This window comes from Nothobranchius furzeri, chromosome 17, assembly GCF_043380555.1.
Source record: "Nothobranchius furzeri strain GRZ-AD chromosome 17, NfurGRZ-RIMD1, whole genome shotgun sequence".
Lineage (NCBI taxonomy): Eukaryota > Metazoa > Chordata > Actinopteri > Cyprinodontiformes > Nothobranchiidae > Nothobranchius > Nothobranchius furzeri.
In genome coordinates, this window is record NC_091757.1 from 20,304,358 (window position 1) to 20,327,857 (window position 23,500).

The 23,500-nt window shown below is 47.2% G+C and overlaps 1 protein-coding gene across 2 annotated transcripts in view; it reads right to left on the minus strand.

Annotated features, from left to right (window-relative positions):
* Positions 1-23,500, minus strand: part of LOC107397074 (protein crumbs homolog 1) — a 65,812-nt gene that overhangs the window by 39,943 nt on the left and 2,369 nt on the right. For both annotated transcript variants that reach the window (XR_011517113.1, XM_054737952.2), the window contains exons 2-4: positions 6,197-6,892; positions 2,457-2,652; positions 52-191 (exon numbers count right to left, since the gene is read on the minus strand). Coding sequence is in view for 1 of the 2 variants with exons in the window: in XM_054737952.2 (XP_054593927.2) it covers positions 52-191; positions 2,457-2,652; positions 6,197-6,892 (1,032 nt within the window). In the remaining variant the exon portion in view is untranslated. The remainder of the gene's footprint in view (positions 1-51; positions 192-2,456; positions 2,653-6,196; positions 6,893-23,500) is intronic.

Below are 23,500 nucleotides of genomic sequence, written 5' to 3' on the forward strand. Positions count from 1 at the left end.
TATTTAAACATCATAAACTCCCACACAGGTGTGCACCTGTGTGACATGTACCTGGCCAGCAGAGGCACTTGTACTGGTTGATTCTGTCTGAGCAGATGGCTCCATGCTGGCAAGGGTCTGATGAACATTCTAGAATGTCCTCTTGACAGTGGACGCCTGCGAATCCCGTCCCCTCACAGTCACACTCGTAGCTGGGTGGAACACACAAACATGTGGAAATGTTAAACGTGTCATTAAATCGTGCTAAAACTGTCTGACTCTAAATGATCCACATGGGAGTAAAGAAGGCATTCACCAGACTGCAGCTGATTGGCTGTTTCAGGAGAAACTGGGATTCTTACAGTGGTGCGTACAGGGATTACCTGCTCTTTAAAGTTACAGAAGCAGTAAAATAAACTAAACTGAAAATAATTAAGAATTTTCCAAAAAGCAGAAATGATGGTTAAAAAGACTTTCCTCTCTAGCTGCGTTGTTCTGAGCAGGATTACACCTGCACAGGTCGGCATTCTGTCACAGTGCCGAACTTTTCTCCATGCTCAAATGAGCCGATCACGTACGTTTAGAGTAGTTAGTGAGGTCGGTCCGGTCCATCACAACCTCAGCTGTGTCAGGTATGCACATCAGCTCCAGAAGTCTGATGACTCATCGTGATGACACTAAACGGGTTCATTCTTATCCCTGGTCAACTTTACTGTCCGCCATGCTGCCCACAGCCACAACATGCTGCTGGGGTCACCACACAGCACAGCTCCTCCACGGGTATACTTTAAAACTAGGTCATAGAACTGAGAATGTTGTCTTCTATGGTTGTAACTCTCACTGATTTAATCTGACTCTGACTGATTTCAGAGAACAGAATTTTTGTCATTTGTAAAGAATCGTTGACTTATTTCACTTTCTGATTAACGCGTGTATTCTGATTCTGGGAGTAAACGCATCCATGCGGGACATTTGCTATATTGATGGACCATGAACAGATTGTACTAGTTCAAATACAGGTGAAACAGGAAAAACTAGAATCTGGTGCAAAAGTCCAGTTTTGTCAGTAATCCAGCCTTAGACTGAGAGACCATCTAAAGGCTCAGGAACCCTCTGCAGGTGTTCTGGATTCATCAGCTGATCAGAGTGTGACACTTCGAGTCTGGAATATTCAACCTTTACACAATATTCTGATCTGAGATTTATAATGTGGGGTTTTTATCAGCTGTAAGCCTTAATCATCACATTTATAACAGATTAAGGCTGAGACATCTGGATTAGCATGCAATGAGTCTGTCTCGTAGATTAGTTTCACCTTTTAGGTTGGATTACTGACAAATGAGCTTTTGCCACAGGTTCCCATTTTCCCAATTTCATCTGTAGACGTGTGTTCACAAACAAAATTGTTTAACCCTCTCAGGCTCAAAATACGTTTTAATAAAAGGACGAACAACTAAGTCCTTCGGGGGAACTTCTGAGTTAAAAATGCTCATGAAATACGTCTGTGGAGTAACCAGGTAGGTTTTAACGTTGCTAATCTGCAACGCCTGCCTCCAGAGGGTTAAAAAAAAACATGTTTTGAGATCTGATGATCATTGATCATGCTGAAAATGGGTGGGTTCTGATCACCAGGTAAAATGTGGCTGCATCTGTAGAAAGATCCACTCAAAGGTGTTTTCTTTAAACAAGAAAATGTTCCTAGAACTTCGACACAACATGACAAATGGCCGAATACAACCGCAAAATAAAGTCCCACAATCGAAAGATGGGTTTGCTCTGCTCACTCGTAACTTACCTGTGTGCTGATTGACCGGTTGGTGTTAGGTGAAGTGAGTGTTCAATAGGGACATTAGCATTAGCTTGAAGTGGCACTGGCAGTAGCTCCGGCTAGCACTCTTCTGCAGTCAACATTACTGCAACCAACCTTTATCTATTGCAGACTCTGAAGTGGGTTGGAACGTGCTAATGTAAGCGTACTGTATGTGTCTAACCTGTTGGACCAGTTTTTCCCAGAACAACCATTTCTCCATGGTCTGTGCAACATCACTGAGTTGGTCAGCGGTGTGTTGGTGTGCTGCAGTAGACGCCACAAGATTCAACAAGGTAAAGGTGGTTTTAAATTCTAGGACCACTTAAAATCTTGTACTCGTAAGCCTGTATCCTAACTGAAGGTGGTCCTCTGGTCAGCCATCTTTGATCTTCTTACAGACCTTCTGAGGGTCCTGCCTGATCCTCATGCTCCACAACTTCTGGTCTCTTTTTCTAGACTGAGTTTGTTTGGTTTCTGTGATTTTTTACACCATGTTACTCTGAAAACTGTCAGATTAGGGTCAGATGAGCACGTTTCTACTAACTCACATGACTTCAGCCTCACAGAGAGGCGTCGCCACCACAGGAAACAAGACTAAATTAAATAGTTCCTGCATCTGAAGCTTTGATAGAGAGGAGTGGGCTGCTTTTTGGGTGTGGAACCTTACCCGTTGATCCTGTCGATGCACTCGCCCTCATTCAGACAGGGAGCGCTGGCACATTCATCAATGTTGACCTCACAGTCTGGGCCCTGGAAACCTGCCACACACTCACACGAGTACGTGGCAACGTGGTCTCGGCAGGTGGCGCCGTTCTGACAAGGCTGGGCTTCGCACTCGTCGATTTCCACCTCACAATTAATCCCTGCAGGGTGCCAGAGAACAAGATGGCAGAAGGCCAAAGCAACGTGTTGGGTTAAACAAACACTTGCATCAAAACTACACAATAGCACAACCGTCTGCTCGGTTATGCTTTTTAAGTTGGAAAGGTGGTTTCTGGAAGGAACACAGAAAAAGTTTCTACTTGTGCCTCTAAGATGGCTGAGGCCGTCTAAATTGTGTGTAAATGTCCAACTGTGGTCCTTTAGGGCTAACATCCTGCACTTGTCTTCTTTATGAAAGAAATCTGCTCTTTGTTAGGAAAACATCCCTGTAGACCTCATCTGTAAAATGCAAACAGCAGAATAACAGCTGAGCTATTCCAAAATACCTTCGTTCTGAAACACGTTAAAATAGTGGATAATTGTAATTTGTTAGGAGAAACTGAGCGTGGATAAATAGAAACAATTATCGGGAAGATGTCAGACCTATCGCTGCCCAACAAACTGAATACACAGCTTAGTGTTTCCGTCTGATCACCAACTCAAACCAACACACCTGTTTTGGTCGCTCCTATGTTCGTACCAACTGTGCAATGCATCAAAGCTTCAACCACAACCAGTTAGTGGACACGCTAACTAGTTTTAGGCTGGTGTGAAAAATGTTGTAAACAGTGAATCTTTCAAAAATGAAAGTGTTACTCATTAGTTGTCATCAATGAACAAAAGAGAAATCTACACTCATGTAAAGGATTATTAGGACCACCACACTAATACGTTGTTTGACCCCGTTTCACCTTCAGAACTGCATTAATTCTACGTGGCGTTGATTCAACAAGGTGCTGAAAGACTTCTTTAGAAATGTTGGCCCACATTGATAGGATAGCATCTTGCAGCTGATGGAGATGCACATCCAGGGCTCAAAGCTCCCGTTCCACCACATCCCAATTATGCTCTATCTGGTTGAGATCTGGTGACTGTGGGGGCCGTTGTAGTACAGCGAACTCATCGTCATGTTCAAGAAACCAGTTAGAAATGATTGGAGCTTTATGACATGGTGTATTATCCTGCTGGAAGTAGCCATCAGAGGATGGGTACATGGTGGTCATGAAGGGATGGACATGGTCAGAATCAATGCTCAGGTAGCCCGTGGCATTTAAACCATGCCCAGTTGGCACTAAGGGGCCTAAAGTGTGCCAAGAAAACATCCCACACCATGGCACCACCTCCACCAGCCTGCACAGTGGTAACAAGGCATGATGGGTCCATGTTCTCATTCTGTTTACGTCAGATTCTGACTCTACCATCTGGATGTCTCAACAGAAATGGAGACTCATCAGACCAGGCAACATTTTTCCAGTCTTCAACCGTCCAAGTTTGGTGAGCTGGTGCAAATTGTAGCCTCTTTTTCCTGTTTGTAGTGGAGATGAGTGGTACCCGGTGGGGTCTTCTGCTGCTGTAGCCCATCCGCCTCAAGGTTGTGCGTGTTGTGGCTTCACAAATGCTTTGCTGCATTCCTCGGTTGTAACGAGGGTGAGGCTCTTCTATCAGCTTGAATCAGTCGGCCCCTTCTCCTCTGACCTCTAGCATCAACAAGGCATTTTGGCCCACAGGACTGCCACGTACTGGATGTTTTCCCTTTTCACACCATTCTTTGTAAACCTAGAAATGGTTGTGGGTGAAAATCCCAGTAACTGAGCAGGTTGTCAAATACTCAGACTTGCCCGTCTGGCACCAACAGCCATGCCATGCTCACAATAGCTTAAGTCACCTTTCTGTCCCATTCTGACCTTCAGTTTGGAGTCCAGGAGATGGTCTTGATCAGGACCACGCCCCTAAATGCATTGAAGTAACTGCCGTGTGATTGGTTGATTAGATAATTGCATTAAGGAGAAGTTGAACAGGTGTTCCTAATAATCCTTTAGGTGAGTGTGCATCAAACCCTCTGCCTCCAGAGCAGCATCAGCTCTTGTAGCTACATATGAACCTGTTGTTAAGGGAGCTGGGCTGGGAGGACTAACCACACATCTTCTGTGGATGAAGGCCTCCTCACTTCCTTCTGTCTTCATGTGATCCAGACACGCTCCATGATGTTGAGATCAGGGCTCGGCGGAGTTCAGGCCTTCCAGGACTCCTTGTTCTGAATAACTTTGGTTGGATGTTTGGGCTCACTCACTTTGTATTTAGTAAACTACTAAAATAAACAACCATTATTTATATTTCTTTGTTTACAGCATTTTCCACACCTGCCTAAGACTTTTGCACTGTACCGTAGCTCATCAAGGGGCGACGGCGGCACAGGAGTCAAGTGCTGGTCCCCGCAATCGGAAGTTTGTAGGTTCAAGCCCCGCTCAGTTTGTCGCTATCGTTGTGTCCTTGGGCAAGACACTTAACCTGCCTCCCCTGCAGGTGGTGGTCAGAGGGACCGGTGGCATCAGTGTAGGACAGCCTCACCTCTGTCAGTGGGCCCCAGGGCAGCTGTGGCTACAATGTGGCGTTTGAATGTTACTGTTGTGTTGTAAGGCACCTTGGGGGGTTGCAGGACTCTAGAAGGTGTTATATCAAATACAGTCCATTTACCATCACCGTCTGCGTGTGAATGGATGAATAACTGTTGTGCTGTAAAGCGCCTTGGGAAGTTGTCAGGCTGCAGCTGTTAATACAGGCAATTTACCATTTCATAGAGTAATCTTTACTTATTTTGATGTTAGTATTAATCCACTGGATAGCTCAGGACTAAAAGACCTCCTCCTGCTCTTATTCTCACTGACATTCTCACATTGTTTTTTATTTCTCATTGTTTCTCCACTCCTTCGTTGCCTTTCCTCTCCTTCCATCATCTGATGTTTCAGCAGACTTCCCCTGATCAACCAGAATGCTGCTTTCCTAAATTCACTTTGGATTCTATAACAAAACTGTCTGGAATGTTGTGATTTATTTACAAAAACAAAACCTTTGAGAGTAGAGTGGTTTTGAGAGAAAAGCAGTCGACTTGCTCACCCGCCCGCCCGCCCGTCCGTCCATCCGTCTGTCTGCCTGTCTGCTTATACTGAGCCAGGATCCTCTGGAGGTTTCTGCCTGTTACAAAGGAGTTTTCCTCTCCACTGTCGCTACATGTTTGCTTAGGGGGGGGATTGCTGTAAAGACTCTGACATAACAAGTCAGGGACTCAATGCATCTGCTGGGTTTCCTCTATAGGAAACCTTTAATGAACTGAACTCAGTTGGAATATTTACTTAGTGAAGTGCATTGAGACGACTCTTGTTGTGAACTGGTGATGCATAAATAAACTGAACTGAATTTAACTGGTCTGAACAGATCTTTGTTTCTGCAAACTGAGGCTGCTCAAAATCATTCAACAGAAAGACGTCATATTTGAATGATCCGTTTGGGGAGGTTCCTTCCTTCCTCGCTCATGCCTGAGGAGCAGTGGCGGACATTTTTACGGCACCACGGGGGAAACTTTCAGGGTTCAGTGACTTGCCCAAGGGTATTTAAAACGTGGCCTGCCAGTCAGGGACCTGCCTTTTGTACCTGCTTATCAGCCTTTTTTGGCCTTTGCGCTCCTGACCTGCTTCAGACACCATTTACCTTTGAAACCCCGAGAGCAGTCACACAGGTAGTGGTCCACCTTATCCAGACAGGTACCGTTGTTCTGACAGGGCTGGGAGGCACACTCGTTGATGTCCAGGTCACAGTGGTAACCTTGAAACCCGGGTACACAGAAACACTGGTAGCCACCCACGCCATCTTTACAGATGGCTCCGTTCTGACAGGGGTCAGACTGGCACTCATCGATGTTCTCCTCACAGCTTCTGCCCTGGAAGCCAGCTGCACATTCACACTGGTACCCGACATCAGGGAGGTCTGCACAGCTGCCACCATTCTGGCATGTGTTTGATGAACATGTGGTCACATTGTCCTGGCAGTCAATCCCCCCATGTCCAAGGAGACAGTGGCATGAGTAGCCATTGACCTGGTTAACGCAGAAGGACTTGATACCGCTGCAGGGGTCACTTTGGCATTCATCCACATCCTGATCACAGCTGGGCCCAGTGAAACCATCAGGGCAATGGCAGGTGAACTGGTCCGTTCCTGGTCTGCTGGTGCAGTTTGTGCAAGGAGCCATCAGACAGGCGTCGTAGAGCTCATCACAGCGCTTACCCATATACCACACGGGGCCTTTGGGGCACACACACACGTAGTCGCCCAGGTGGTCGATGCACGTAGCGCCATTGTTACATGGAGACGATAAACACTTGTCAGTTGCTACAGTGCAGAGGAAACCTGAACATGGAAGAAAAGGGAAAACGGTTGTTAGAAGTTTAAATTCTGGAGGGGATGAAGGTACCCTGGTTCCATAGAGGGCTCTGATTACAGCTTTCCTCAGTTGTTTACACACAAATTCTGGTACTTGAGACACACTGACCACAACATATAACTCATTCACCACCCCCATGAACCAGTTCTGCTAAACTACAAGCACAGTTCCTGTTTTACACTCAAACTGTAGTTCTAAAGCAAATCTACGTCAAAACACTACACATAATTGTCTGCTTTTGGCACAATTGTCATGCAGAAAATATCCTGTTTTCACAAGGAACACACTGCTATTCAAATATGCACACTGACTCATCACAATGGAAAACACCTGTCACACAGTTTTACAATCAGCAATCAGCGCGTTAGCATAAAAGGGCAACAGGTGAGCTCTTCTGTTTTGGAGCAATGGATGCCAACATTGGAAACAGAGGCAGAGGCAGAGGAGTGAGAGTAAGAGGAGGAGGACGGGGAGGAGGAAGGCCAAGGACCATAATCTCTGATGAGATCCGAGCCACTTTGGTTGATCCTGTGGTCAGCCATGGTCTGACAACGAGGGAGGCTGGACAAAGAGTACAGCCACATTTGAGCAGGTACACTGTGGCATCCATCATCTGGACTTTCCGAAATGAGAATAGGTAAGAAATCTTCTCTCACTAGAAAACTGCAGTACTGCATATCAATACAATCAGTATTCAATGAGTACAGTAGTAGTATCACTTGATTCCATTAGTTGTCACAATTCAATTCAATTCAAGTTTATTTATAAAGCGCCAAATCACGACAAGAGTCGTCCTAAGGCACTTCACATTCCAATACAGGTCAGTTCATTAAGCCAATTGTTGTGGGTGTGAAATGTGTTCTCTGCATTTGACCCATCCTCTGGGGGAGCGGTGGGCTGCAGACTCGGCCGCGCTCGGGAACCATTTGGTGGTTTAACCCCCAAATCCAACCCCTTAATGCTGAGTGTCAAGCAGGGAGGTGTTGGGTCTCATTTTTTCTAAGTCTTTGGTAGGACCCGACCAGGAATCCAACCCTGATCGCCCAGTCTCAGGACGGACACTCTCCACTAGACCACTGAGCTGGCCAGTGTATTGCCTGTGGTCTGTTTTGCAGGACAGTAAAAAATACTGTAATGTTTGTTTCCAGTATTACTTTGTATTCACAGAATTTTCCCATTTGACAGAACTGAAAGGTTACCAAAACAAGGTGGTCGGGAACATCTTCTGTCTCCTGAACAGGAAACTGAAATCATGAACATGTTCCTAGAAAGCAGGTCTACAGGGTGCCATTCAAACGCAATCCAGAAAGAGTCAAATAATTGCGATATAACTATGTGCAAGTGAGTCCCACAACTGATGCAAACTCACCACTGTATACAGTAAATTATACATATTTCAGTATTGTAATAATGATTGTGCTTCACAATATATCTGTTTCTGATATGTCGTGTGTTTCAGAGAGTCCTTGAGCTAGAGGCAGCTGCAGTGGAGCACCAGTTCACCTTCATTGATGAGGTTGGATTCAATCTCACAAAAAGACGAAAGAGGGGAAGGAATATCATTGGCCAGCGTGCCATTGTTGAAGTCCCTGGCCAGCGCGGAGGGAACATCACAATGTGTGCAGCGCTTGGCTACCATGGCATCATCCATCACCATGCTACCCTTGGCCCCTACAGCTCCGCCCATCTGATCACATTCCTGGACACCCTACATAACACACTCATTCCACCAGACCATGTGGATGGTCCAGAACAGCTCAGGTACGTTGTCATTTGGGACACACATTTGTGATGTGGTTGAGGCGCTGTGGCCAGACCGCAACAGAAGAGGATGCAACATAGTTTTCTTTTTAACTGTAACTGTATATGTTGTACCGTAAATCCTCTAATACAGGCCGGTATTCAATTAAAGGCCGGGTCTCCAATTTTGGCCGGTGTCGGAGTCAGCGGAGGTGAATAATGGCCGGTCTCTTATTGTGGCCGGGTGGAATGTGGTAACAAGCAAGTACGGGGGGCGGTTGTGTCATCCGTCTCACTTTTGATTTGCCAGTGATAGACCGCGAGGGTAACTTTAACCGTGCGGAGACAAAGAGGAGGCGAAAATTTGATATCAAGTTCAAAGAGAACGTGCTGATTATGCTGCAGAACACTCTGGGGAGCAGTAGCAGGGGTTGTATGAACTAGTCGACTTCACTATAGTGACTTTTTATGCCTGTCGTCGACTAGTCGCTGTCACGTGATAATGACCGGCAAGATGCAGCCCTCGGAAAAGACAGCAGCCTGCTGTCAGCAGGTGACAAGCTCCTGCGCTCGGGGGGGGCAACGCGCTGTGCCAGAGCGTCGGTACTGACACGCGATCGTTCATGTCGGATCATTTCCTTTAATGTTTTCTGTCTTTTTTTTGCGCCTGATGTGTGTCGCTGCTGTGGAGCGGGGCACACCTTGTCCTCCGACGCACTGATCACTGATGCGGCCGCCAAGCAGGGAGCACTCCGCTGTTTTTGCGGTCGGATCTGCCTCCTGAGCACGGCCACAGTATCAATCAGGTGTTGCCAAATTATTTAACACGCGATCGTTCATTTCCTTCAGTGCGTTGGAGGACAAGGTGACGTAAATGGCCTGTATTCGCCTATAGGTGATGGTGGCATGAGAGTTCAGTGCTCATAGCTCATCCCCACCAGTGTGAATGTGTGTGTGAATGGGTGAATGACTGTGTTGTAAAGCGCCTTGGCGGGATCCAGGACTCTAGAAGGCGCTATATCAAATACAGGCCATTTACATATAGAGTTCTGGAACCTCCAAAGGCGCTTTAAAACACAATCAGTCGTTCACACACCCATTCACACACACATTCGCACACTGGTGGGGATGAGCTACGATGTAGCCACAGCTGCCCTGGGGTGCACTGACAGAGGCGAGGCTGCCGTACGCAGGCGCCACCGGTCCCTCCGACCACCACCAGCAGGCAAGGTGGGCTAAGTGTTTTGCCCAAGGACACAATGGCAGTGACAGACTGAGCAGGGCTTGAACCTGCAACCTTCCAATTATGGAGTGAGCACTTAACACCTGTGCCGCCGTCTCCAAACACGAACAGTCTCATGTCTGTTTGCACCTGATTTTAAAGGAAGAGCTTTAGTTGATTTGGGTCAGAATGTTGAAGTAGAAATCAGAATAATGGTTCAGGTTCTGTTGGAGGATCTTAATAATGATGCATCTGAAGGTGGGTCGCCTCAAGCACAAAGGCTTGAGCAAAGGAGCGTGACACTGGCTAGCCCAGCTCCAGTTCTGGCTTCAGACGGTTGTGTGCAGAGGAGAGAGAGACGTTCTGATCCAACTCTAATTTGCTGGTTGTCATCATCAGTATATGAAAAGCATTTCAAGCAAGATGACAAAAATAGCTCCTGAAAAATCGCCTACCCCCTTCAACAGTTCATTTTATGAAGGTTTTATGTTTCTGTCTGTTCATTCTGATAGAATCTGACTTTGACTTGATGAAGATTTCCTCGTAACGTTTTTATTATTTTTATTGTTTTTACAGTCAGATTCACTGATCAGTAAATCTGGTGGGTGGATATGAAACATTCAATAACTTACTGAAATCATTGATTTAGGGTCAGAATTTCCAGAATTTCTTTCAGTTAAAGTTGGAACATGAACACCAACGCCACGTCTGTGTGTGGAGCAACAATAGAAATAGGTTAGTTGCCGACACGTGAAATGTTTCGTTTGGGTCCATCTGTTGTAGCTTCACCTAAACTCTGGTGTTAGATCTCTTATGGTCGCTCCTCTTCTGAGAAGGATGACTACATCTTCTGGGCTCAGAAGCAGCAACTTACTGAATCCACCATTTTCCACAGAGCCCGCCTCGCTGTGCTGAGCTGACTGTTTGGCAGTGGTGCCCTCTGCTGGCTGGTAGATGTAAACATAAACCCAGTGTTGTGCCCGTCAAAATAAATATTAGATTAGATATTAGTGGAAAATGATGTGGGAATAAGTATCAATGTATCTAAAAAGTATTACTGGTACTTTTAGCTTCATTCTGTTGTGGAAATTCAGACAAAGCTAAAAAAAAAAAACAATTGGCATCATTTTCATGTTTCCAAATATTAAAGGGCAATTCCAACCAGTTTTTCCACTCATGAGCATCTTTAATCTGCTCACATGTTAAAACTACAACACCTGGACCAGTGGTTCCCAACCTGAAGTCTGCAATCCACCAAGGAGGTCCCACCAAATGTGTGGGAATTCAGCACATACAAGCGCCTCATGATTTTTATCTTGAAAGACTCAAAACAAAAGATCATTTCTCCTTATTCTTCTACAACAGGTTTGTGCTGAGATGGTGAGGTTACCACACAGCCACTGACCTGGACCAGACTCCGCTACAGTGTTAGCAGAACTTGGTAATCATGCAGATTGTGATGTGTAAAACTGTAATTTGATCAGTGAAAACAGTGTTTTTGTTTTCTTTCATAAATGTGAGAATGAAACTGTGTTAAAATGTTGAAACTGATCTTGCCTGACCGGGCAGATCTGTGGGTGCTCAGCCCCCCTAAACCTCTGATGCTAGAATCGCCCCTGCTCGGTACTATAGCATGTTCTCTGTAAGCATGATTGTTTTCACACATTCATTGATAAGCAGGTTGGGGGTGGGGGGACATCTCAAGGGCATCAACATGGTGCCAGAAGGGAATTAAACTTCTCATCTACCAGTGGCTCGAGTCTGTTGTTCCATCAACGTTTTGCCTGGGAAGGAAATATCCACAGGGTTTACGTGTCAGGACTAAATAATCTAATCTAATCTCAGTGGTAGATTAAACATGAAGCAGGTTGTCATTTACTAAACACAACGTGAGCCTAAAGGAAGGAAACTCCGTCCGTGGCTGCAGGCAGATTTTCTGGAGCTACTTTTACTTGGATGGAAGCAGCTGAGAGGAGCGTGTTTGTTTACTTCCTGTTGTTGTTGGTTGGGAACCATATGAAGCTTACCAACAACAACATCAGAACTCTAACTTTATTAACATTGTGAGTAAAACCAAACACACTGACCCATCTCCCTGGTTCTAGCAGTACGCATCATTACTTTCCTGAATCCTGACTCAAAGGGAGGATCAAGATTTACCAGCACCTCTTTTTTCTGGTCTTTAGGTCTCAGCAGATGGTGTTAAAGCTGTCAGTGGAGATAACAGTTTCACCTTTAAACACACACACACACACACACACACACACACACACACACACACACACACACACACACACACACACACACACACACACACACACACACACACACACACACACACACACACACACACACACACACACACACACACACACACACACACACACACACACACACACACACACACACACACACACACACACACACACACACACACACACACACACACACACACACACACACACACACACACACACACACACACACACACACACACACACACACACACACACACACACACACACACACACACACACACACACACACACACACACACACACACACACACACACACACACACACACACACACACACACACACACACACACACACACACACACACACACACACACACACACACACCGGGAGAACCTGGTCCCAATGGTCTGAGAACTCAGAGACTGCCCCACTTTATCTGTTACTGGTCTGGATGTGTCCTTGTCAGCGTCTGAAGATAAGACTCTTGGATGTGAAGGAAGTTGACCAGGAGGCCTTCCTCTCCTGCTTCCTAATGAGATGTTTGAAATGTTCTGTATGAAGTCACACAGCTCTGTTTAGGAGCAGGATTCAACATCACCAATCACACAGCAGATACCAGGCTGCTCTGCAAACATCATCAACACCAGTAACAATGCTCTCCACATCACACCTGTCTCTTATTTCCCACTGTAACCAGTTTAACACCTCCAGTTCCTGTCTGACATCTGCTGTCACTTCCAGTAACACCAAACCTTCTTCCTCTCATCAGCATCTCACCATCCACCCCTACAGCCCAACAAGCACTGATGTGTGTGTGTGTGTGTGTGTGTGTGTGTGTGTGTGTGTGTGTGTGTGTGTGTGTGTGTGTGTGTGTGTGTGTGTGTGTGTGTGTGTGTGTGTGTGTGTGTGTGTGTGTGTGTGTGTGTGTGTGTGTGTGTGTGTGTGTGTGTGTGTGTGTGTTCTCTACATGGTAATTAAATCTTTCCAGGCTTCCATTTTAGATAAGTTTACCCATAAGACACCTCTCTCTCTCTCTCTCTCTCTCTCTCTCTCTCTCTCTCTCTCTCTCTCTCTCTCTCTCTCTCTCTCTCTCTCGCTCTCTCTCTCTCTGTTGCTATTTGTAGTTTTTTTAGTTTATGTATAAAATGTGTGTTTATAAAGATCTGAGCTGGTGATGTTTTTAGCTGTTAACCTTTTCACCAGATGTTAGCCAGCAAATCCACAATCAGAGCATCCGGCTTCAACACACAGACACAAATCCACCTGTAGTTTTGTTATCAACAGTGTTCTTTCCCTTGAGGATGTTCACCTTTAATACACTATCTAGCACTCGTGTTTTGTTATTGGACTTCTGTGCAAGCCGCAGTTTGGCCATAACGAACACCATGTTCGAACATAAGGATGCCCACCGGTACACTTGGTACCAGGGCAGCCTAGGTCACAGGTCGATGATAGATTTTGTAGTCGTATCATCTGACCTGCGGCCGTATGTTTTGGACACCCGAGTGAAGAGAGGGGCGGAGCTGTCAACTGATCACCACCTGGTGGTGAGTTGGATCAGATGGCAAGGGAACATGCCGCGTAGACCTGGCAGACCCAAACGCATAGTGAGGGTCTGCTGGGAACGCCTGGCAGAAGAACCTGTCAAGACGGTCTTCAACTCCCACCTCCGGCAGAGCTTTGACCACGTCCCGAGAGCAGTGGGGGGCATTGAGTCCGAGTGGGCCTTGTTCCACTCTGCGATTGTCGAGGCGGCTGTTGCTAGCTGTGGTCGTAAGGTGGCCGGTGCCAGTCGTGGTGGCAACCCCCGTACCCGCTGGTGGACACCAGAGGTTCGGGGAGCCGTCAGGCTGAAGGAGGAGGCCTACAGGGCGTGGCTGGTCTGTGGGTCTCCGGAGGCAGCAGACAGGTACCGGATAGCCAAGCGGGGTGCAGCAGTGGCAGTTGCCGAGGCAAAATCTCGGGCGTGGGAGGAGTTTGGTGAGGCCATGGAGAAAGACTATCGATCGGCTCCAAAGAGGTTCTGGCAAACTGTCCAGCGCCTCAGGAGAGGAAGGCAGCAACTCGCTCACACTGTTTACAGTGGGGATGGGGAGCTGCTGACGTCAACTGAGGCTATAGTCGGACGGTGGAAGGAATACTTTGAGGAGCTCCTCAATCCCACCAATGCGCATTCCGAGGAGGAACCAGAGCTGGGAGGCCTGGGGATGGACTGTCCGATCTCGGGGGCAGAAGTTGCTGAGGTAGTCAAACAACTACACAGCGGCGGAGCCCCGGGGGCGGATGAGGTTCGTCCTGGGTATCTCAAGGCTATGGATGTTGTAGGGCTGTCATGGTTGACACGTCTCTACAACATTGCGTGGTCATCGGGGGCAGTTCCTAGGGAGTGGCAGACCGGGGTGGTGGTCCCCATCTTTAAGAAGGATGACCTGAGGGTGTGTTCCAACTATAGGGGGATCACACTCCTCAGCCTCCCGGGAAAGGTCTACGCCAAGGTACTGGAGAGGAGGGTCCGATCGATAGTTGAATCTCAGATAGAGGAGGAGCAATGTGGTTTTCGTCCTGGCCGTGGAACTGTGGACCAGCTCTATACCCTTGCAAGGGTGATGGAGGGGGCATGGGAGTTTGCCCAACCAATCCACATGTGCTTTGTGGATTTGGAGAAGGCTTATGACCGTGTCCCCAGGGGCACCCTGTGGGGGACGCTCCAGGAGTATGGGGTGAGTGGCTTTCTGTTAAGGGCCATTCAGTCCCTTTACCAGAGGAGCGTGAGTTTGGTCCGCATAGCCGGTAGTAAGTCGGACCTGTTCCCAGTGAGGGTTGGACTCCGCCAGGGCTGCCCTTTGTCACCGGTTCTGTTCATTACTTTTATGGACAGAATTTCTAGACGCAGCCGTGGTGTGGAGTGTGTCGAGTTTGGTGGCAGGAGAATCTCGTCTCTGCTTTTTGCGGATGATGTGGTCCTCCTAGCTTCATCCAGCTCTGACCTTCAGCTCTTGCTGGGTAGGTTCGCGGCCGAATGTGAAGCGGCTGGGATGAGGATCAGCACCTCCAAATCTGAGACCATGGTTCTCGACCGGAAAAGGGTGGCTTGCCACCTCCGGGTCGGGGGAGAGGTCCTACCTCAAGTGGAGGAGTTTAAGTATCTCGGGGTCTTGTTCACGAGTGAGGGTAGGAGGGATCAGGAGATCGACAGGCGGATTGGTTCGGCGTCTGCAGTGATGCGGACGCTGAGCCGATCTGTCGTGGGGAAGAGGGAGCTGAGCCAGAAAGCCAGGCTCTCGATTTACCGGTCGATCTACGTCCCAATCCTCACCTATGGTCATGAGCTTTGGGTAATGACCGAAAGAACGAGATCGCGGATACAAGCGGCCGAAATGAGTTTCCTCCGTAGGGTGGCCGGGCTCAGCCTTAGAGATAGGGTGAGGAGCTCGGACATTCGGGAGGGACTCGGAGTAGAACCGCTGCTCCTCCGGATCGAAAGGAGCCAGTTGAGGTGGTTTGGGCATCTGGTCAGGATGCCTCCTGGACGCCTCCCCGGGGAGGTGTTTCGGGCATGTCCTGCCGGCAGAAGGCCCCCGGGTCGACCCAGGACACGTTGGAGAGGTTACATCTCCAATCTGGTCCGGGAACGCCTTGGGGTCCTGCCAGAGGAGCTGGTGGACAAGGCCGGGGAGAGGACGGCCTGGAGCTCCCTAATTGGGATGCTGCCCCCGCGACCCGGACCCGGATAAGCGGAGGAAGACGACGACGACTCTGAGGTCATGCCACCTAGAGAGTGAGAGGTGGAAAGAAAATATGAAAATAAGTCAATAAATATGATTTCACAGCCACAGTTGTTGGAGTAGATCTGGCTCAAAGCTCAGGGACTTCCATCAGCTTTCACCCAGTTCAAGTTACAGCCCACAGTTTCCGCAGGACTCCGTCTGAGTTGGAGCAAAGCAGGCTAAACATCCTCTTTTTCCCCACAAACATTTTCTGGAACATCTTTAAATGTGGCTAAATCGTCATCAGTGATTTCAAAAGAACTGGACGTGATATCAGAAAGCCGCATTAATGTGACGGAGGCCCATGTGACCCATATTAGGCACATTTATGTGATTTTACCAACCCCAAGCAATTCTGGAAGAAGATGGATGATTTACGAGGGAAGACATCTAGCTCTGTTGCAAATACGTATGTCAATTTATACGTCTTGGACTCTGTGCAGGTTCTCTCATCTGACTGTATCAAACATTTGGGGTTTGGTTGGAGCCAGACTTGTCCTTTGGATCTCATATTCAAAACATCTGTCATGAAGTCTCTTGCTGTTTGAAATCTTTACATCAATCCTTCAGTTGTCGTGACCTTCTAGTGAGGACGCTGCTATACTTCATCAAAACTCCACAGCTGCAAGTCTTCAGCTACTGAATGTTGTTTAGAATAGTTTATGTTGCTTTGTTTTGCGTTCAAAACGCATCATCATCATATGTATGAATGTCTTTCTTGGCTGTCCTTGGAAGCTAGTCGTCATTTTCATTGGTTGATATTTATTTTCAAATGTATTTATTTTAATTGTCTATCTTATTTGAAAACACTGTTCCCATCAACTCTTCAAGGTCTACTCGTCTCACCGATCAGCTTTCTTTTGTTTTTCCACGGTTCAGAAAAGAAGCTGTGAGATGTGCCTTCTGCGCTGAAGCTCCATGGGACTGCAGATTTAAGCTCAATTTAATAATGTCATTTATTTAGTCATTCAGCAGGCTGCGCAGTGGCGCAGTGGTTAGAGCTGCTGCCTTGCAGCAGGAAGGTCCTGGGTTCGCTTCCCGGCCTGGGGTCTTTCTACATGGAGTTTGCATGTTCTCCCTGTGCATGCGTGGGTTCTCTCCGGGTTCTCCCGCTTCCTCCCACCGTCCAAAAACATGACTGTTAGGTTAATTGATCTGTCCAAATTGTCCTTAGGTGTGTGTGTGTGTGTGATTGTTTGTCCTGTGTCCCCCCCCCCCCCCCCCCCCGCCGCGACCCTACGTGGACGAGCGGGTTCAGAAGATGGATGGATAGTGCTTCAGCTTTAGAACATGTGAGACAGACTTGTAAATGTTTTCCTTCCTTTGCTTCATAACCTAATAAGTCCCTAAGTAAAAGTATTGGTATTTTTACCTTAATAATAATAATAATAATAATAATGCATTGAACTTATATAGCGCTTTTCTAGACCCCCAAAGACGCTTTCACACTCTCACATTCACACACTGCTAGTGATGGTAAGCTACTTGTAGCCACAGCCGCCCTGGGGAGGTCTGACAGAGGCGAGGCTGCCATTTGGCGCCGTCGGCCCCTCTGACCACCACTAACACAGGCAAGTTGGGTGAAGTGTCTTGCCCAAGGACACAACAGCAGGATACCCCTGGCGGGAGCTGGAATCGAACCCATGACCCTCCGATCATGAGGCAACCCGCTCTACCACCTGAGCTACTGCTGCCCCAAACCTTGTGTTGCATAAACTAAAATGTAATGTGAGAATATGTAAATGTATACCCATGCAAGCTTTTTGTTTTCTTATTTTTTTTACTATCATTGTTTTTTCAATAAAATTATTAGTACTATTATTTATTTATAATTTCTTATGTATTTTATTTTACTTTTCCTCTTCTATAACTTTTGTGTCTGATTTGTTTTTAACAGTCTAGACTTGTCGTCTGTGCGCTGACCCTGTCGTCTATCTGTTTATTGCTTGTAGGAAAGGGGGCCGCTCGAAAACGAGACGGCTCATCTCAAGCGGTTTTATCCACACAAAACACAAGTCAGTAAATAAAATATAAACTTTGAATGATGTTTCTAGGCTCAAGTGTTTTCAGACACTAGGCTCTAGTGTACACGAAGACAAGCTTTATCAATGAGCTTATTGATGTTCCACTGTGTTCCCATGAGGAGCTTTTTGCATAGTCTTTGGTTATGTGTTGCCATGGTAACGTTAAACGTTAAGTAATAGCCCCTCCTTCTCCCCCACTGAGCCGACTCGCTATGATGTAACGTGTGTGTGGGGTGCATGCATCCTAAGGAGGAGGCCATCTTGTTTGGTGGAGAACGACAGCGGCTAAAAAGCTGGAGCAGGACCTGGGAGGCGCTTCACACTAAAACTCTGTCAGCTGTGGTTCAGCCTCTGTGTTACGGAGCCTTGCTTAGGAGGTCCTCACAGAACAAAACCTCTGAAAGTGGTCAGGCACAAGGCCTGGAAGTTCAGCAATTAGCCAGCGTCCAACAACAGTTTGATGATAAAACACTTTTAATTAATCGGAGTTGTCAATCAGCGTGTACGGTTTCTCATTAATGACAACAACTCTCCTCATAGTCACTGAAGAGGAAATAGAAGATTCTGGGCTTTGTTGCACAGAGGAAGACTTTTAGCTATCTGTTAGCAACATCATTAGCATACGGCTGGTAAAGCCAAGCACACACACATAAAATCAAAGTGATGATAAAAATACATTCAAGTCCCATCCACCTGGACTGTGGCCTTTTGTTTATAGAGCCCTCAACGCTTCCGCAGAGATTTCTCCAAAAACCATAATCTGTCTGATTCCATGAGGTCCTGTTTCAGTCGTTTTATTGTGACGGGGAAACAACTCTTTGGGTTGTAAAGGCTGCAGGTCTTTGGTGGAGACCTAAAACACGTTAGAGGTCTAAAGCTAAAGACAGCTTAGTTCTAAACTCTGGACTGGTCCAATCCGAATATAATCTGGTGATAATATTTACCTCTCCAGTAGTAATCTCAGATTTTATTTAAACTCTGAGAATTCCATCAGTTTGAGTCAGATCAGTCCGGCTGAGTAAAGCATGTCTTCCTCTGATCTGGAGTCATTCCTTCCTTCTTACATCATCTCTTCACCCCCACCCCCCCAGCATCGACGAGGGTTCCCTCACTTCTCATCCAGACCCACTCAGCCCCTCACACATTCCAAGGAGCTGATAACAGCCCCTCCCACACCCAGCCGCCCCGTCACCCAGCACTTCATACATCAGGGTCATGGCCCGGCAGAGCTGATACCTGGCACCGAGCGGCACCAGCTCCAACGCTGAGCAGAGCTGCTAGCAGGTAGAAGGGTGTCAGGATCTGACTGCTGAGGCTCTCCAGAGACCTCAGCATGGGGGGTTATCACATTTTGACCTCCCAGCCCTCACCACCATGGGAAGAGGGAGCTGGATCCACTTGAGTTTCTTCTGAGTTAATTAAAGCCCGGCTGGACTTTAACAGTAATCAGTCCACTCCCAGAAAAAGTCCTCAGTGGTTCTGGCCCAGTGGGTCTCTGGCTGGTTTCCCCTCCCACAGCTGGTTGGTGAAACACTGACAGGTGCCACAGCTGTTCGCCTTTGTTCTGACTGCTTCATCCTGCCAACTTGAGGTGCTGAGGCAGAGCCACGGTGCAGCTGCTCACACTCGCTCGGCGTGGACTTGTACTCACAACTGGATCATGTAAACCAGTTGGAACTTTCATGTGAAACGCTTTTAAGCTAATCTTTAAAACACAAATAGAAAGCAGACTTGGTCAGCGCGCTTCCTCAACAGAGGAACTTGTCTTTGTCTGAATCAGTGATCTTTGAATCTGAATTTGTGCAGAAATTGTTCTAAAGTTCATTTGACTTCCTCGTTCTTCTGGGTGTTGGTCGGTGCAGCTTTTGAACATCAAATCCTTTTGATAGTGTGTGTGTGTGTGTGTGTGTGTGTGTGTGTGTGTGTGTGTGTGTGTGTGTGTGTGTGTGTGTGTGTTTATATCAGAGCCTGTTGACCCAGAGCGAGGTTATTTAAAAATCACAGTGTCTGTTGTTTCTTCTACATGAGAAAGCGGTTGTTCTCTGAAGACGACCGCGCTGATGACGGGAACCTGCTGACAGCTCACCTCATCAGTCTTTAGCAGAAACTAACTGCTGTTGGGAAAAGTGAAGTAAAGCATCAAAGCTGCTGAAGAGCAGCTTCCTGTGACTAAAAGAGCCATACGAAAGACAGACAGGGTGTTCCAGAGATTTGAAAAGTAATCAGATTACTTTTCTTTGTTTACTTAGAGTCTCAGCAACAGCGATGCAGAGTCAACACAGAGAGGGCTGCAGGGCAGAGGAATCTGTGATCCCAGAGCGGGAAGCCCCCGGCACAGCGCATGTTCAGCTCACAGGAATTTTATTGAATTCCCACCAGAGACTGGCAGCTCCGCCGGGGCTCGGCTTTGTGCGCCGGAGGCTCCACAGCAGGTGGCTGCTTGGCTTTATATGAAAAAATTGTACAAATCCTCCGTGACCCAGTCAGAGTCTGAGACGTACATCCTTCTGTCTGCTGCGAGCTCTCTGAGGTCTGGAGGCAAAACGGGACCTTAGTCCATCCTGAACATCTAAACATTTATTACAGTTTAAGCTCCGCCTCTGCTCAAAGGTAGACCATGACATTTAGGGTTTCTGTGAATAACCACATTTTAATAAACAGTTGGGATGACTGGTTTCCATTGGCCTACATTCTTCTGACCTTAGTCACACGGAGAGGCTGCAGACAAACACACCATCATCAGGAACTAATAACCCTTACTGTAAAAACACTCAGGGGTCACTTCCCTTCCCTAAAACTCCTCTCTAAACTGGTTCTATGACAACGGTAGTCATGTGATCAACGTCTAAGATCATTCTCTCATGAGTTTCTTGAAAAGCGGTGGCGTCCGCCAGGCCCGGTGGTTTCTGGGTTGGTGTCGGTGGTTGGCGGCGGTCGGCTGGTCCGCTCCCGACGTCCTGCACGTCCGAGGTACGGCTCTTGGAGAGGAGTCGATCGGCGGAATTTACAAGAAGTGATTTACGAGCCATCAGGGTCTTCATTATGGGATGGGAAGGATCAGGACGTCTCGGCGCCGGACACCATCAGGTTTGCCCTGGTGAATGCCAGGTCTATTATGAACAAAACTTTTATTCTGAAGGAGTTCTTTGAGACTCATGGCCTGGATTACCTATGCATTAAGGAATCTTGGGTTCCCAAAGGTGAATCTGCTGCTTTTGTGGAGCTACTACAGGATGACTGTGCCTATGTTAGTGTTGCGAGACTATCAGGACGTGGAGGAGGACTGGCGGTGATTTTCAAGTCAAAGTTCACTTGTAAACAAGTGGATTCGCCAGTTGTGCCTACTAGTTTTGAGCTTTGCCTGTTCGAGCTTGGTCATGTGCCCCGACTCTTGGTCGCACTCCTGTACCGTCCACCAAGATTTAATGCAAACCTTTTGGAGGAGTTCACAGAATTCCTCGGTGAAACTATTCCCAAATATGATCAGGTTTTAATTCTTGGGGATTTTAACATCCATGTTTGCTGTCATGATGAGCCTATGGTGAAGGATTTTTTAAATCTTGTTGACTCTTTTAATCTGTCTCAGTTAGTTGACCAACCTACACAGGTATGTGGGCATGTCCTGGACCTTGTGTTGTCGTTTGGGGTATCTGCTTCCAATCTGCAGGTTGGGGAGGCCTTTTTCTCAGACCATAGGTCTGTTTTATTTAATGTGCCTTTCCCCTGTCAGCCTGTGATGCTGTGTCCTCCTGTGAAACTCTGCCGGGTGTTAAGGTTGGTTTATGCTTGACGCGTCCGCGAGGTCCGCACGGCTCCGCGCGGAAAAGTAGCGTCATTTTGCATCATTTTAACAACCACGCCCCTCCACCGCGTCTCCGCACGGCCCAAGATTTCCGCAACGCGCACCTCGGAAAATTTCTAACCACGCGGACGGTCGGACGCGGAAAAACATGGCGGACCGGCACGGCAGAGGTTCGTAAATACAGACATTTGTATGATTCAGCTCTCAGAGATCACCGTGATCAACATGTTGTTAATAATTCTTGGAGAGAAATAGCTCGCACCGTCGGAAAAGACGAGGACGCTGTTAAAAATGCTGAAATACCATGTTGTAAACAGTGATTTCTACTTCTACTAGTGTTGAAGTAGTAGTGTTGGATGCATGCCGTAGAGCTCCATGCTGCCCCCTACAGTTTGGGAGAATATTGGCTCACCGCAGAGACGAGCCGCACAAACCATAAACGCTGCGAGTTGTGAAGCGCGTTCCAGCCGCGAGCCGCATCACTGCGCGGAAAGTGAATGCGTCAAGCATAAACCAAGCTTTAAAGTCCTCAACGGCCACTGAGTTTTGTTCAGTGTTTGGGTTGGTGGGGCAGGGGCAAACTGCTGGGCCTAGTAGCACTGAGGAGCTTTCTTTGCATTTTAACACAACATGCTTGAAGGTCTTAGATATTGAAGCACATGTGAAGGCTAAGAAACATAAATGTAAAAAGGAGCCATGCCTAAATATGACCACACAGGACTTAAAAAGGAAATGTAGGAAGGCAGAGCGTAGGTGGAAGCGGGATGGCCTTCAGATCTCCCTGGACCTACTGAGAGATAGCTGGGTAGCTACCAGAAAGCTGTGAAAGAGGCGAGAATTAAGTTCTTTGCTGACATTTTTTCCTCCAACTCACAGAATCCTCGGGTTCTTTTTAGCACATTAGATTCTATTTTAAATGCAAATGAACCGCTGGTTATTGAGTACACTACAGAATCCTGCAATCATTTCCTCAACTTCTTTGTGGACAAAGTGGGGAGGACGAAGACTTCTGTCACAGCCTCCAATTACCACCCTCCTCTGCGGGGTCCTGCCCCAGGGCTCTTGGAGAGCTTTTATCCAACATCGCCCATAGCGTTGGAGAAGGTGGTCAATAGTCTGAAACCATCTGGTTCTGTATTGGACGCAATCCCTGCTAAACTTCTAAAATAAGTTTTTCCAGTTTTGTCTCCTTGTGTTCTAGAAATTATAAACAGCAGTCTATTATCGGGTGAAGTTCCCAGCTCTTTTAAACATGCAGTAGTGCGCCCTCTGCTGAAGAAAGCTGGCCTAGATTTGTCGAATATATCTAACTATAGGCCTGTTTCCACACTGCCTTTTTAGCTAAGGTCTAGGAAAACTTGTGAATGCCCAAATGATATCCTTTCTACATGAAAATGAGATGCTAGAGATGTTTCAGTCTGGGTTTAAGTCTCTCCATAGTACAGAATCAGCCCTGTTGATGGTTTTGAATGATACCCTGATGGCAAACGATTCTGGGGGGGCTGTGGTTTTGGTGCTCTTGGACTTGACTGCGGCATTTGACACCATAGACCACAATATCCTGATTGGTCGACTGGAGCACTGGGTGGGAATATCAGGCTTAGCACTCCAGTGGATAAAATCTTTCCTGTCAGGGAGGAATTTTTGTGTAAAACTGGGGGACTGTTTGTCTGATACTGCTGATTTGCAATGTGGAGTGTCTCAGGGATCAGTCCTGGCACCTCTCCTCTTTTCCCTCTATCTGCTGCCGCTGGGTGACT